This window comes from Nerophis lumbriciformis, linkage group LG01 (assembly GCF_033978685.3).
Source record: "Nerophis lumbriciformis linkage group LG01, RoL_Nlum_v2.1, whole genome shotgun sequence".
Classification (NCBI taxonomy): domain Eukaryota; kingdom Metazoa; phylum Chordata; class Actinopteri; order Syngnathiformes; family Syngnathidae; genus Nerophis; species Nerophis lumbriciformis.
Genome location: NC_084548.2, coordinates 29,850,317 through 29,865,542, shown reverse-complemented (window position 1 = coordinate 29,865,542; position 15,226 = coordinate 29,850,317). Strand labels below are relative to the sequence as shown.

Sequence of the window (15,226 nt, the reverse complement as noted above, 5' to 3'; positions counted from 1 at the left end):
TTTCTGCTCTACCCCCTCTCCACGAAGGAGAGGGGGGCAGAGGGATGATGCACTAGCTGTCCAAAGTCGGGATCCAGGGTGGACCACTCATCTGTGCATCAGTTGGGGACATCTCTGCGCTGCTGACTTGTCTCCACTCAAGATGATCTCTTGCTGGCCCCACTATGGACTGGACTCTCACTATTATGTTAGATCCACTATGGACTGGACTCTCACAATATTATGCTAGATCCACTCGAAATCCATTGCACCGATCGCCCAGAGGGGGTCCCCACATCTGCGGTCCCCTCCAAGGTTTCTCATTGTCATCCCATTGGGTTGAGTTTTGTCTTGCCCTGATGTGGAATCTGAGCCGAGGATGTCGTTGTGGCTTGTGCAGCCCTTTGAGACACTTGTGATTTAGGGCTATATAAATAAACGTTGAGTGATTGATTGATTGAATAATTTTAACCCGATGTGACACTCGAGTCAAAAAGCAGCTTGAGAAAAATAAGAAAAAAAAAATCAAAAACAAACTTGCTTAGCTAACTTCAGTTATGTATTATAATCGGGGAGGGGTGTGTGTATGTGTGTGTGTGCGTATTGGGGGGGGCCTCAGTTTACAAACACTGCATGGTGACAGGCTGGGAGATGTTACCTTTATTAAAGAGCTGATAACGATAGCTCCAGCATTCACCATTGGATTGTGTGGCTTATCTGGAAAAGAAATGAGAGCATGTTATCACCAATCCCCCCCACCAGTGACCTGCTACGATTACAACAGCTACTTCCCAACGCAACATCACTTAGAGAGAACATGTGTAACAGGTGATGTAATAGTTCACGGCAAAAAAAAAAAAAATGTCTGAAAATCTAAAGTGATCACTAAAGCTGTTTTACTACTACTACCACAGCAGGTAACACTGTGTTTTTGCCTCATTCCTGTGAGAATCTTGCGTGTGAATGAAGCATTAAGGCAGGGGTGTCAAACTCAAATAGAGAGTGGGCCAAAATTTAAAACCGAACAAAGCCGCGGGCCAAGGTTGAACAAATTAACCTTTTAATAGGGACCCAAACAAGTTTTGCATTGAATATTGAACAAGCAAGGCTTATATAACTTTATAGTGACATGCAAAATCCAGTTTCAAATAATAATAATAATAATTAAAAAATATCAATGGCATATCAAATACAATTTAAATAAAAATTGAATGCCTCTTTTCTATTTGCAGCCTTCTGAGGTAAATATCAACATTAACTTTTTCCACAGGCTAATAAATTTGAAAATAAAATAACAATGAATAAACCAACCATTCAAGACTTTAAACTGCTCAGTTTGCAACACACTGATCTAATTTGATGTGCCAAGCCAGATACCTGGCATCTTTTCTTGGATGCTAGTTCATTAATGTCAGGGCTCAGGCTTTGAGCTGAGGCAACCTTCATTATCGAACGAAGGTGTTCATCAGTCATTATATCTCGTCCACCTGGACCACAGTCTTGGGGGCGTGCCTTAAATGCACTGCCTTTAACGTACTCTACGAGCTATCGTCGCGTCCGCTTTTCATCCATTCTAACATCGTTCAGACCCAGTCACAAGATATGTGCGGCTTCTGTACGCACACACGAGTGAATGCAATGCATACTTCATCAACAGCAATACAGGTTACACTGAGGGTGGCAGTATAAAAAACTTTAACACTGTTAGAAATACACGCCACACTGTGAATCCACACCAAACAAGAATAACAAACACATTTCGGGAGAACATCCGCACCGTAACACAACATTAACAAAACAGAACAAATACCCAGAATCCTTTGCAGCACAAACTCTTCCGGGACGCTACAAAATACACCCCCGCTACCACCAAACCTCCCCCCACCCACACACACCTTGTAGCGTCCCGGTAGAGTTAGTGTTGCAAAGGGTTCTAGGTATTTGTTCTGTTGTGTTTATGTTGTGTTACGGTGCGGATGGTCTCCCGAAATGTGTTTGTCATACTTGTTTGGTGTGGATTCACAGTGTGGCGTATATTTCTAACAGTGTTAAAGTTTTTTATTCAGCTACCCTCAGTTTAACCTGTATCGCTGTTGATGAAGTATGCATTGCATTATAAATAAATAAATAAATGGGTTGTACTTGTATAGCGCTTTTCTACCTTCATGGTACTCAAAGCGCTTTGACACTACTTCCACATTTACCCATTCACACAAACATTCACACACTGATGGAGGGAGCTGCCATGCAAGGCGCTAACCAGCACCCATCAGGAGCAAGGGTGAAGTGTCTTGCTCAGGACACAACGGACATGACAAGGTTGGTACTAGGTGGGGATTGAACCAGGGACCCTTGGGTCGCGCACGGCCACTCTTCCACTGCGCCACGCCGTCCTTGTGTGCGTGCAGAAGCCGCACATATTATGTGACTGGGCCAGCACTCGTTGGACTGGGTGAAAAGCAGACGTGACGATTTTCGGGAGAGGCGCTGAAGTTTGGAAGACTCCCGGGAGGGTTGGCAAGCGGTGAATGCGGTGTTACCGCGGCACCGCCACAATATATAATCGGCGGGCCAGCTTTAGTGTTAATTTGATATTGCATCAAGGGCCAAGTGAAACTACACGGCGGGCCAGAGTTTGACACCCATGCATTAAGGAGTGGGACTATCCCACTCAAATAACTCAAATAACCACCAGGTGCCATCTTTGAGCAGATAATACTGTATCATCTCTTTCGGGCTTATCAGGTCTGAAGTGCATTCTTCACGCATTCTTCACTCACCCCTAAGAGGCAAAAAATACAGTGTTACCTATTGTACTACTACTACTGGCAATGACTGTGATTAAAGTTTGTTCACCTTCTTCGTTCAGGGACAGTTTGTTGAACCTGAATCCACTGGGTTCTTTGCCCACAAATTGGTGGATGTGTTCGCTGCCCAGCTCGTGCACAGCGATGGCATACTCCAAGGGCTTGATGCACGACTGCAGACAGAAGGGAACCTTGGTGTCACCCACAGAGTGTCTGCACGGCATGAATATGTGAATGGAAAGACATGGGAGCGCTGAGACATGGTTGCTATATGGGCTGGATGGCGTCATTATGGATGCATGTATTTAGGAGATGCTTACCTTTGTCCATCAATGGTGCAAAGAGACACGCCCCACAGGTGAGGGCTGAATTTTGCAAGTTGAGGAATGTAATCAGCGACCTGCAAGAGGACGTTGATCTTGTATCATAATCCTATTAATAAAACGAGACATGCCCCTGGGGATAGGATGATTGGCAACACTAAATTGGCCCTAGTGTGTGAATGTGAGTGTGAATGTTGTCTGTCTATCTGTGTTGGCCCTGTCATGAGGGGGCGACTTGTCCAGGGTGTAACCCGCCTTCTGCCCGAATGCAGCTGAAGAGGGACAAGCGGTAGAAAATGGATGGATGGAGATCCACAGCACTTTGCATATCAGAACCCTCAAGGTGTCTTTAAAATGTACTCACACATTTGACCCTAACCACAAAATGTCAACTTCTTTAAAACTGCTCATTCATCCATTCTCTATATTTCTTGTCCTCGTCAGGGCCATAGGTAAGGTGGTTCCTATCCCAGCTGACTTTGACGAGAGGCGTGGCATACCCTGGACTGGTTGCCAACCAATTATAAAACCCAAATAAACAATCATTCACACTCACATTCATACATATGGACAATTTACAGTCTCCAATTAACCCACTGCATTTCAATTATTTTTTGGTATGCCTCCCCTGGGGGACATCTTTTTGTTCATGCCCCAATAAATTTTAATATATGAGAACCTAATATTTATTTGTTTATTTTTGTATTTATTACCAGGGGAAAAAAACACTCATGCACAGGGAGAATATGTAAACTCCACACAGAAATACTCAACTGAGATTCAAACCGTCTATTTCAAGCATAAAACTACTCATACATAACATATTTGTTTCTACTTTTAACGATTAAATCATTTTAAAGTTGCTACAAATTGTATTTAATCACATTACACTGAACACAAATATAAATGCAACACTTTTGTTTTTGCTCCCACTTTGCATGAGTTGAACTCAAAGATCTAATACTTTTACTATAAACACAAAAAAAATAATCCTCTCAAATATTGTTCACAAATCTGTTTAAATATGTGCTAGTGAACATTTCTTCTTTGCCAAGATAATCCATCCCACCTTACGGGTGTGGTATATCAAGACGCTGATTAAATAGCATGATTATTGCACAGGTGTGTCTCAGGCTGCCCACAATAAAAGGACACGCTAAAATGTGCAGATATCACAAGTTTTGAGGGAGCGTGCAGTCGGCATGCTGACTGCAGGAATGCCCACCAGAGCTGTTGCCTGTGAATTGAATGTTCATTTCTCTACCTTAAGCCGTGTCTAAAGACGTTTTAGGGACTTTGGCAGTACAGCCAACCGGCCTTACAACTGCAGACCTCATGTAACCACACCAGCCCAGGACCACTAAATCCAGCAGGTGCATCTCCATGATCGTCTGAGACCAGCCACCCGGACAGCTGCTGCAACAATTGGTTTGCACAACCAAATAATTTCTGCACAAACTGTGAGAAACCGTCTCAGGGAAGCTCATCTGCATGCTCGTCGTCCTCAACAGGGTGGGCATATGCTCACATTTGAAGGCATCTGGCACGTTGGAGAGGTGTTCTCTTAATGGATGAATTCCGGTTTTCACTGTTCAGGGCAGATGGCAGACAGCGTGTGTAGCGTCCTGTGGGAGAGCGGTTTGCTGATGTCAACGTTGTGAATCGGGTGGCCCATGATGGGGGTGGGGGTTATGGTATGGGCAGGCATATGTTATGGACAACGAACACAAGTGCATTTTATTGATGGTATTTTTAATGCACAGAGACACCGTGACGAGATGCTGAGGCCCATTGTAGTGCCATTCACACAAGACCATCACCTCATGTTGCAGCCTCACAATGCACGGCCCCATGTTGCAAGGATCTGTACACAATTCCTGGAAGCTGAAAACATCCCAGTTCTTACATGGCCAGCATACTCCCCAGACATGTCAGCCATTGAGCGTGTTTGGGATACTGTGGATCGGCGTATACGACGTGTTCCACTTTCTGAAAATATCCAGCAACTTCTAAAGCAAAACTGCACATTTCAGAGTGGCCTTTTATTGTGGGCAGCCCAAGGCACACCTGTGCAATAATCATGCTGTTTAATCAGCATCTTGATATGCCACACCTGTGAGTTGTGATGGATTATCTTGGCAAAGAAGAAATGCTCACTAACACAGACTCAGACAGATTTGTGAACACTACTTGAGAGGAATAGGTATTTTGTGTGTATAGTAAACATTTCACATCTTTGAGTTCAACTCATGAAAAATGAGAGCAAAAACAAAAGTGTTGCGTTTATATTTTTGTTCAGTATAAATATTAATTATATTTAGTTTTTACATTTAAATTGAAAAAACTTAATTTAATTGAAAAAATAAAATTATTTCTACAAAATACATTTCAATGAGTTTTTTATTAGTATTACTACAGTATTATTATTATTATTATTATTATTATTATTATTATTATTATCATTATTATTATTCTGCGTTATTATTTTTTTCTACAAAGACAGATAAAAAAAAAAAAATACAATTACGCTCAAACCAAAAACAAGAAAACGCCAGATTCCCAAAAAGTTTGTTTCCACTTAAAACATAATATTAATTATATTTGGGGGATTTTTACTTGAATTCATTCAAACAAACCAAAATTCTTGGAGAAAAAAACTAGTTGGCACAAAATCCTCAGAATAACTTAGTTAGGTACACCTGCACTTTAGGGAGCGTTGTACCTGCCTATACAAACTACATAAAAATGGGATCCATTACCTCCCTGCTTGGCATTTAGCATCAAGGGTTGGAATTGGGGGTTAAATCACCAAAAATTATTCCCGGGCGCGGCACCGCTGCTGCCCACTGCTCCCCTCACCTCCCAGGGGGTGAACAAGGGGATGGGTCACATGCAGAGGACAAATTTCACCACACCTAGTGTGTGTGTGACAATCATTGGTACTTTAACTTTAATAATGCTCAGTTTAAATAGCAGGTAAACCATTCAGGGTATACCCTTCACCATAAGTCAAGGATAGGCCCCAGCTCCGGCATGACCCTGAACAGGAGAAGTTGTGGAATAAATGGATAGCTTGCACTAGTTTAGAGCAGCGCAGCACTATACAATATAATATTTGTATATTTTATACAACTACTGGACCAAACATTGTTTTCTCATTGCTACCCCACTGTCTCTCTCGGTCTTAACCCAACACTAAGGGCCTGATTTACTAAGATCCAAATACCACGTGCTAAACATCGTGTGCAAACAATAGAATTGTGTGTACTATTGGTGGGTGAGTTGCCTGTGATCTACTAACACTGTGTGTACAATTGAAAATTGGTGCAGTCAGCTTTATTAAAATTAGGTTTTTGTGTGTACTACGTGACGTTTGCCACGAAGACACTCGATCATTCTCTGCACATTTATATTATCATGCTCCTCTTACCTGTGGGATGTTTGCTATGTTTCAAACAATCAGGACACATCCACCAATTTTAATGGGCATTTTGGTAGCAGTCATGCAGTGCATCTACATTGACACATTTTTGTTATTTTTTTTTTTACCGCTGAAGGTGCAAGGGTGGGAGACTGCACTACTGTGCTTAAGACACAAAAATACATACTTCAAGAGTTGTTTTCATATAGGAGCTATATTAATAATGTATATTCCATGTGAGACAAAACAAACGCTATTAAAAACACTAAAAGACGCCAAAATGCATCATTCATTTTAATCACACTTTAAAGGGGAGCAGCATTATTTTTGGATTTTTGCCTATAGTTCACAATTATTATAAAAGACATGATGACAGATGTTTTTTTAATATTTTTTATGCATTCTAACTGGTAAATTAAATTAGATAAATAGGAGCCAATAGGAGCTCCTCTATTTCACCCATAAAATCCAATAAATAACCATTCAAAAAGTACCAATAATACTCCATTGACATTTCGTAATTTGAATAATAACCAAGTTAATTAGTGACATTGTTATTATAAGCGCTAACGCAAACTAACTATTTATAAGGGCGCCATGATCACTTCTGTGTATCCCTATGTTTACATCATTGAGTGGTCTGCTGCTTCCTCGCTTCCCTGCTCCCTATACGTTTATTGTAGATCATAAATCATGCCTCTCAACTGAACAGAAGACGCCTGAGAAGGTATTACGACAAGTTGGTACACTTTGACAGCCATTTAAGACCCAAAACTAGAGAGGACGACACGAAAAGACGCTTGGTGATTTAACCCCCAATTCCAACTCATGATGCTGAGTGCCAAGCAGGGAGGTAATGGGTCCCATTTTTATAGTCTTTGGTATGACTCGGCCGGGGTTTGAACTCACGACCTACTGATCTCAGGGCAGACACTCTAACCACAAGGCCACTGAGCTGGTTGGGGGGAAAAGAGGACGTTCCGATGCGTTTTTGAAATAAATGCGCCGCGTATGCTTAAAATTATGAAATATCCAAATATTAAATGTTATTACAAATGTGCCCGTTACAACATTACATATATACTTACACCATGCATATAAAAAACTTCAATGGAGGTGTTTGGATGTTTTTAAAGGGCTTTATAGGCGGAATTGCGCAGCTCCCACAGGCTCCATTGTAAGCAAACTTTTGATCGCATTTATTCAATATCTAGAATTGTCATGTAATCATTGTGAACAATAGGCAACATTGCAAAAAAAGACCAGTTCCCCTTTAAGTCACCCAGCATGACGTATTCAATTATAAAATAATTCTGCTGAATAGACGATATGACTAATATTTTTTATTTATGTCAGTCAAAATATGTTGACGTGCACACGTAGTACGGAGGATTCTTGTCTGTCCACCGTCTGTGTGTGCAGTGGCAGGACTGATCCTGCAGCCGTGTGTGTAACTGTCAATATGCATGTACTTTTCAGACACGCTAAATAAAGTCGCTAATTCAAGTGCCACAATCACTTTACAGTTAAGTCTTCTCCTCCCAGTATTGTGGGCGTTCTGATATATGTTGCATATTAATTCAGTTCTTCATTAACAGAGATGGTAAATGGTCTTATTCTGCTCACTTAACAGACGCAATCCACTTTGCACACATTTAATAGATCAACTGGAGCTCTCCCCTATCCTACACTCACTCTTCTGTCAATTGTATCGGACTGCAACAATACCCACATTGTGGAAAACTGCAACCATCATCCCAGTACCAAAGAAAACCAGACCCAAAGACTCCACCATTACCGCCCCACAGCCCTCACAGCCATAATTATGAAGTGCCTGGAGAAACTGCTTCGCTACATCATCCTTCCAGTTGTCACCCCACACCTGGACCCCCTCCAATTTGCCTACAAGGCTAGCAGGGGCACAGAGGATGCTGTGGCCTGCCTGCTGCATCTCCTTCTCCAGCATCTCGACTCCCCAGGCAACTTCGCCAGGATCCTCTTTGTGGACTTTAGCTCCGCCTTCAACTCCCTACAGAAGCATCTACTGATCCGGAAACTACACCATCTCAACATCCCCCCTCAGCTGATCCACCTCACCCACAACTTCCTCACCGACCGACTGCAAGCAGTAAGGGTGGGCTCAACCACATCCCCGGTGCTTACCATCAACACCGGGGTCCCACAGGGATGTGTGTTGAGCCCTTTCCTGTACACATTCTACACCAATGGCAGCCGCAGCATCTCACCCACCACAACATACTTAAAATACTCAGATGACAGAGCCATTCTTGCACTCCTCTCCAACAGTCAATCCATCCTGGACTATCATAACACAGTCAAACATTTCACAGAGTCATGCACAGCCAGTTATCTGGAAATCAATGCCAATAAAACTAAAATAAATATGGTTCAACCCCCCATGACCCCAGCACCCCATCATCATAAACACACAAACAGTTGAAACAGTCGAAATACGTGGGCGTAACCTTGGACAATAAACTCCCTTTTGATCAGCACACCACGGACATTCAAAAAAGAAGTAAACAAAGACTGTCAGCCATCCATAAACCTAAAGGACTATATGTTGCACCTCACCTCCTGTTATTACTGTACCAAAGCATTGTTCAACCCATCCTTCTGTACTGTTCCACATGTTTCTTCACTATGCTTTCTGTAACCAATCGGACCAAACTCACACACATTACAAACACAGCAGCTAAAATCATCAGCCCACACCCAACATCTCAGATCCAAACCACAGGTCCATCATTCGACTGGCAAACACAATAATCCAGGATATCTATCACTCACCCACTACACCAATACATCATCCCACTACCATCAGGGCGCAGGTACAGAACCATCAAATTCCGGAGGGCCCGCCTTGGGAAAAAGCCTTATCCCTGCAGTTACAGCCGCCCTAAACAGCAGGCCCGGCTGACCTGTCTGACAAGCCTGTAAATGTGTTGGTCATGTATGATGTCTTTTTGCTATTTTTGTCCGTAATGTTTATTGTCTAAATGTACGGTCAGTGAAAATACATTTCCCCACAAGGACCAATACATCTAAATCTAAATCTAACTTTGCGTGTGCTATCAAGTTTGCACGTGTTTTAGTACACACAAACCTATGGTAAATCAGGCGCTAAGTCTCACATCTTTCTGCACTTTCCTCTGAGGGAGTTATTTCTTTCCCTCTGTCACCAAAGTGCTTGCTTATATGAGGTTTTTAGCTGATTGTCTTTTAAATGAGGCACACGTTTCTCGACCTGCTCCATTATGAAAGTTCTTGGAGATACCTTTCTGTAATGAATTGGTTGTGTTTAAAGGCCTACTGAAATGTGATTTTCTTATTTAAACGGGGATAGCAGGTCCATTCTATGTGTCATACTTGATCATTTCGCGATATTGCCATATTTTTGCTGAAAGGATTTAGTAGAGAACATCGACGATAAAGTTTGCAACTTTTGGTCGCTGATAAAAAAGCCTTGCCTGTACCGGAAGTAGCAGACGATATGCGCGTGACGTCACAGGTTGTGGAGCTCCTCACATCCGCACATTGTTTACAATCATGGCCACCAGCAGCGAGAGCGATTCGGACCGAGAAAGCGACGATTTCCCCATTAATTTGAGCGAGGATGAAAGATTCGTGGATGAGGAAAGTGAGAGTGAAGGACTAGAGGGCAGTGGGAGCGATTCAGATAGGGAAGATGCTGTGAGAGGCGGGTGGGACCTGATATTCAGCTGGGAATGACTAAAACAGTAAATAAACACAAGACATATATATACTCTATTAGCCACAACACAACCAGGCTTATATCTAATATGCCACAAATTAATCCCGCATACCAAACACCTCCCCCCTCCCGTCCATACAACCCGCCAATACAACTCAAACACCTGCACAACACACTCAATCCCACAGCCCAAAGTACCGTTCACCTCCCCAAAGTTCATACAGCACATATATTTCCCCAAAGTCTCCAAAGTTACGTACGTGACATGCACATAGCGGCATGCACGTACGGGCAAGCGATCAAATGTTTGGAAGCCGCAGCTGCATGCGTACTCACGGTACCGCGTCTGCGTATCCAACTCAAAGTCCTCCTGCTAAGAGTCTCTGTTGTCCCAGTTCTCCACAGGCCAATGGTAAAGCTTTACTGTCATCTTTCGGGAATGTAAACAATGAAACACCGGCTGTGTTATCCGGCGCAACAGTCAGGGGGTGCATTCTATGGCGGGGGTGCGTTATCCGGCACAACACCTGCCGCAATACACCGCTTCCCACCTACAGCTTTCTTCTTTGCTGTCTCCATTGTTCATTGAACAAATTGCAAAAGATTCACCAACACAGATGTCCAGAATACTGTGGAATTTTGCGATGAAAACAGACGACTTAATAGCTGGCCACCATGCTGTCCCAAAATGTCCTCTACAATCCGTGACGTCCCGCGCAGGCGTCATCATACCGAGACGTTTTCAGCAGGATATTCCGCGCGAAATTTAAAATTGCACTATAGTAAGCTAACCCGGCCGTATTGGCATGTGTTGCAATGTTAAGATTTCATCATTGATGTATAAACTATCAGACTGCGTGGTCGGTATTAGAGGGTTTCAGTAGGCCTTTAAATAACAGTTTACCAAAATCCTTTATTGTTCTGTATAAGCATATTTCACTTACTTGTCCTCCATCCTGCTGTTGAGCATTCTCACACATCTCATTGATTTTCTGAGTGAACACGTCAAAGTCTGGGATGATGAACATTTTTCGGAAGGCTTTAGTCAGCAGCATGATGTTATTAGCTACACACCTGCATGACAATGACAGATATAACATTAAAACACAAGGTGAGTATCTAAGTGCTGCCTCCAAGAGTTCTGTGGGACTTGCAGTCACAACTTTTTGTCTGCAGCCCTCACTAATCCGATGAGATGCTAGCGTGAGGTTGGGGATGCCGGAGGAAGAAAGTAGAGGCTTGCATTATTCATATGGGTCATTTTCTATGAAAAAAAAAAGAAAGTAAAGTAGACAGCTCATACTGTAATTGAATATCTGTAGTGAGCTTTTGAGGGAAAAGAAGGCATATGTAAGAAAACATGCAATGTGTAACGTACACAAGCGTCTCCATCTGTAGGAAATATACAGTTCCAGTGTGCACTGAGCTGCTGAGCGTCTTTATGTACTGTAATGGAGCGCAGTCTTTCACAGGCCTTGAGGACACTCTGTCTTCATGCTGCAACTCTGCTCGCATGCGTGCACGTGAAAGTGTCTGGTGGCAGCTGTTGCCTCTAAAACGCCTGTCTCTGTCAGTCTGTGGGCTTCAAATAGAACAAGCACCTTCTCAATAGTGCCACCAAAAGGCTATCAATGACTCTTGACTTTATTGTAAATTTCATTTTGTTCTCACGCCCTGTATGATTGACATATTAGATGCTGTGACAGAAGAAAAGAGGGTTCATTGAGTGTGTACTCATCCCTCCCCCTTCGACCTGTGTGTGTGAGTGTGTGCATTAGTGCACATGCAAGGCGCTTTTAATACCTCCTGAAGAGCGCCTTATCCATCATGACTGGCTCGCCGAGGGAGTTAAGTGTGAATTGTCGCATCTGATGCAAACAGTCACGCAGTCGAGGGTCAGAAGTCCAAAGACCTGTTTTCCTCAAAACCTGAAGAGATACAAATATTAACTCTTGTTAATAGGAAATAAAGAAGGCACAACCCTTCAGTGGTCATATGACAGATGTAAACATGGAACACATTTAGTATGGGAGGCCCAACCAAGCAGGCTATATGGAGCATGTCTTTCTATTTTGAAGAACGCTGCACATGTATGACAACAGTCGAGGATTATTCGCTCGGTAAACACACACAGCCCAGACCTGCTGGCTCTTTTGTTCCTAGTATGTCATCTAAGCAGGAATTTTCCTTTGAGTATGTGCAAAATTTCGCATTTGCACACCAATAATTTAGAAATAACTTCTAGCATCCGTGTTTGACCACGTTAAACCCAGATTCCGATCTAACAAAGGTCTTAACTCATTCTCTTTCTATGCCACATCAATGTGAAATGCGCTCCTAACAGGTATAAAAGAAAGGGCATCTCTATCCTCCTTCAAAACCGCAATAAAAGTACACCTCCAGGCAACTTCAACCCTAAACTAACACCCTCCCCGGATTGTTGTTAATAATCAAATGTAAACAATCAAATGCAGATATTTTTCTTATACGTTCTGATCCCTCCCTCTCTCTCTCTATGTCCACTACTTGCTGTACATATCCTACCAAGTCAGACCTACACTGTTTCAATATCCATTTCTCTGTTCTCAATTGTTGATGACTGATGATAACAACCAAACCTAACCCCCCCACCCACCCCGAATTGTAAATAATGTAAATACTTCAATGTATACACCCTGATGATTATCTTGTGTGATGACTGTATTATGATGATAGTATATATGATAGTATATATCTGTATCAGGAATCAATTTAAGTGGACCCCGACTTAAACAAGTTGAAAAACTTATTCGGGTGTTACCATTTAGTGGTCAATTGTACAGAATATGTATTTCACTGTGCAACCTACTAATAAAAGTCTCAATCAATCAATCAATGACTTTATGAGTAAATAAGGTCCAATATTGATGGAAATTAATCGCTATACAAGTATTTTATATTTATACTTATTAATGTTGCCATAAGACAAATGTTTTTCAATTAGATTAGTCTCACTTTGAATGTGGATTAATAGTTATTAATGAAAATTAAAGGGGCTGTTTGCAACGTTTACACAGATGACAAAAGGGCGCCAACTTTCCAATGTAATTTACACAGTCCATCCCTCCCTCTCACAACTTCTCGTACGTATGACATAACTACGTACGTATGTAACACATGCACACACATTACTTTTAGGTGTTGTTAACTAATAATAGCAATTTAGATAGCTGGCGTGAGCTGTCATGGAATGTATAACATAACAACAACCTAACTGCAAAATGTCTGTTGCTTCTCTTGGACTGCTTTTGTCAAACAAATGTGTTCTGTTAAACCACTAATGATAACATAAGCTAGCCGGTGGTGTTCTTGTTATAGTGTTTGCTTTGGAAAATTTTACTGTGAGGAAGTTGCAAACAGCACCTTTAATTTTTTTTTTGCATGAATTATTAACTGTGAAGGAGGGAATTGTTTTTGGAATTTTGTATTTTTGCCTATCATTCACAATCATTATGTGAGACAAGAACACACACCTCTTTCTCATTTTTGTGCAGTCTAAATTGTAAAAAAACGGCTAGTGGTAAGAGGCAGCAAACAATGTAGGTACCGTATTTTTCGGAGTATAAGTCGCACCGGAGTATAAGTCGCACCTGCCGAAAATGCATAATACAGAAGGAAAAAAACATATATAAATCGCACTGGAGCGCGGCCAAACTATGAAAAAAACTGCGACTTATAGTCCGAAAAATACGGTAATGGGATTTATCTACTGTATGCCGCCTGTAAAGCACTTAAAAAAACATGGCGCAATCTGCATATTAAGTAAGCTATAGCGTATTGTTTTTTGTCAGAGCAGTAATGCCGAGGAACTACTTTTAGTAACACACACCCGAGATAAGCTATACTGCAGCTATGGAGCTACTGAGCCGCTGCCTCTGAGTTTGGAAAAATTAATGCGAGTTCATAAAGTCATGCCTCACACTTGTATAGTAAAATGTTGTAGACATAAGCTGAGAAGTTGAACCATTTTAATATTCAATTCAAACCCAAAGACAAGGCAAGGAAGACATGACAAGATGCTTGTTCTCTCCCAGCAATCTTCAACCTAAAATGTGAGGACTGTGATGAATTCATCATCTAAACGGGGAGCACAAGTTGAAAGATATATACTTCCCATCAGTCGGCATCCAGGTGAAAGCAGACATTGTACAGTAAGTGATTGTTTTATTATGTTCGTAGTTTGTATTTCTTGTTTAGCACTAGCAATACTGCTACATGACGCTCAGTGCTTCACTAGAGCTGCATCTGCTTGTCACTCAGCTTCTAAAACTTGGAGTTCCTCCTTTATATATTCATGTTCAAAAATATAATGATCTTGATCATCATTCGTGCAAAGTAGTCATCGTTGTCTCTCATGAAGTCTGCCATGAATAGTAGTAGTTGTATTTTGTTGACGGAAATAGCGTTCGTTGCTATGTTTTCTGTGAAATCAATGCACACAAAGGAGAAGTTCCGATACTGTTTAAAATGACTAAAATATGTAAATATTACTGTATTTTTCGGAGTATAAGTCGCTCCGGAGTATAAGTCGCACCAGCCGAAAATGCATAATAAAGAAGGAAAAAAACATATATAAGTCGTACTGGAGTATAAGTCGCATTTTTTGGGGACATTTATTTGATAAAACCCAACACCAAGAATAGACATTTGAAAGGCAATTTAAAATAAATAAAGAATAGTGACCAACAGGCTGAATAAGTGTACGTTATATGAGGCATAAATAACCAACTGAGAACGTGCCTGGTATGTTAACATAACATATTATGGTAAGAGTGTGTGTGTGCTCACGCACAGGGTGCGTGTGATGCGTCAGTGCGTTAGATTTGTGGCAGAAGTGCTTGTAGTTAGTGCATGCTGCATGCTGCCCCTGCTTGCTACTCTCTGCTTACAGCTATCGCCGCCAGCTAGCCCTTGGGTGGGT

At 41.8% G+C, this 15,226-nt stretch overlaps 1 protein-coding gene across 2 annotated transcripts in view; it reads right to left on the bottom strand.

Moving 5' to 3' along the window:
* LOC133618533 (glutaminase kidney isoform, mitochondrial-like) overlaps positions 1-15,226 on the bottom strand; it is a 60,589-nt gene that overhangs the window by 20,123 nt on the left and 25,240 nt on the right. For both annotated transcript variants that reach the window (XM_061978994.1, XM_061979003.1), the window contains exons 3-7: positions 12,070-12,194; positions 11,211-11,340; positions 3,107-3,186; positions 2,836-2,999; positions 638-696 (exon numbers count right to left, since the gene is read on the bottom strand). In XM_061978994.1, coding sequence (XP_061834978.1) covers positions 638-696; positions 2,836-2,999; positions 3,107-3,186; positions 11,211-11,340; positions 12,070-12,194 — 558 coding nt within the window. The remainder of the gene's footprint in view (positions 1-637; positions 697-2,835; positions 3,000-3,106; positions 3,187-11,210; positions 11,341-12,069; positions 12,195-15,226) is intronic.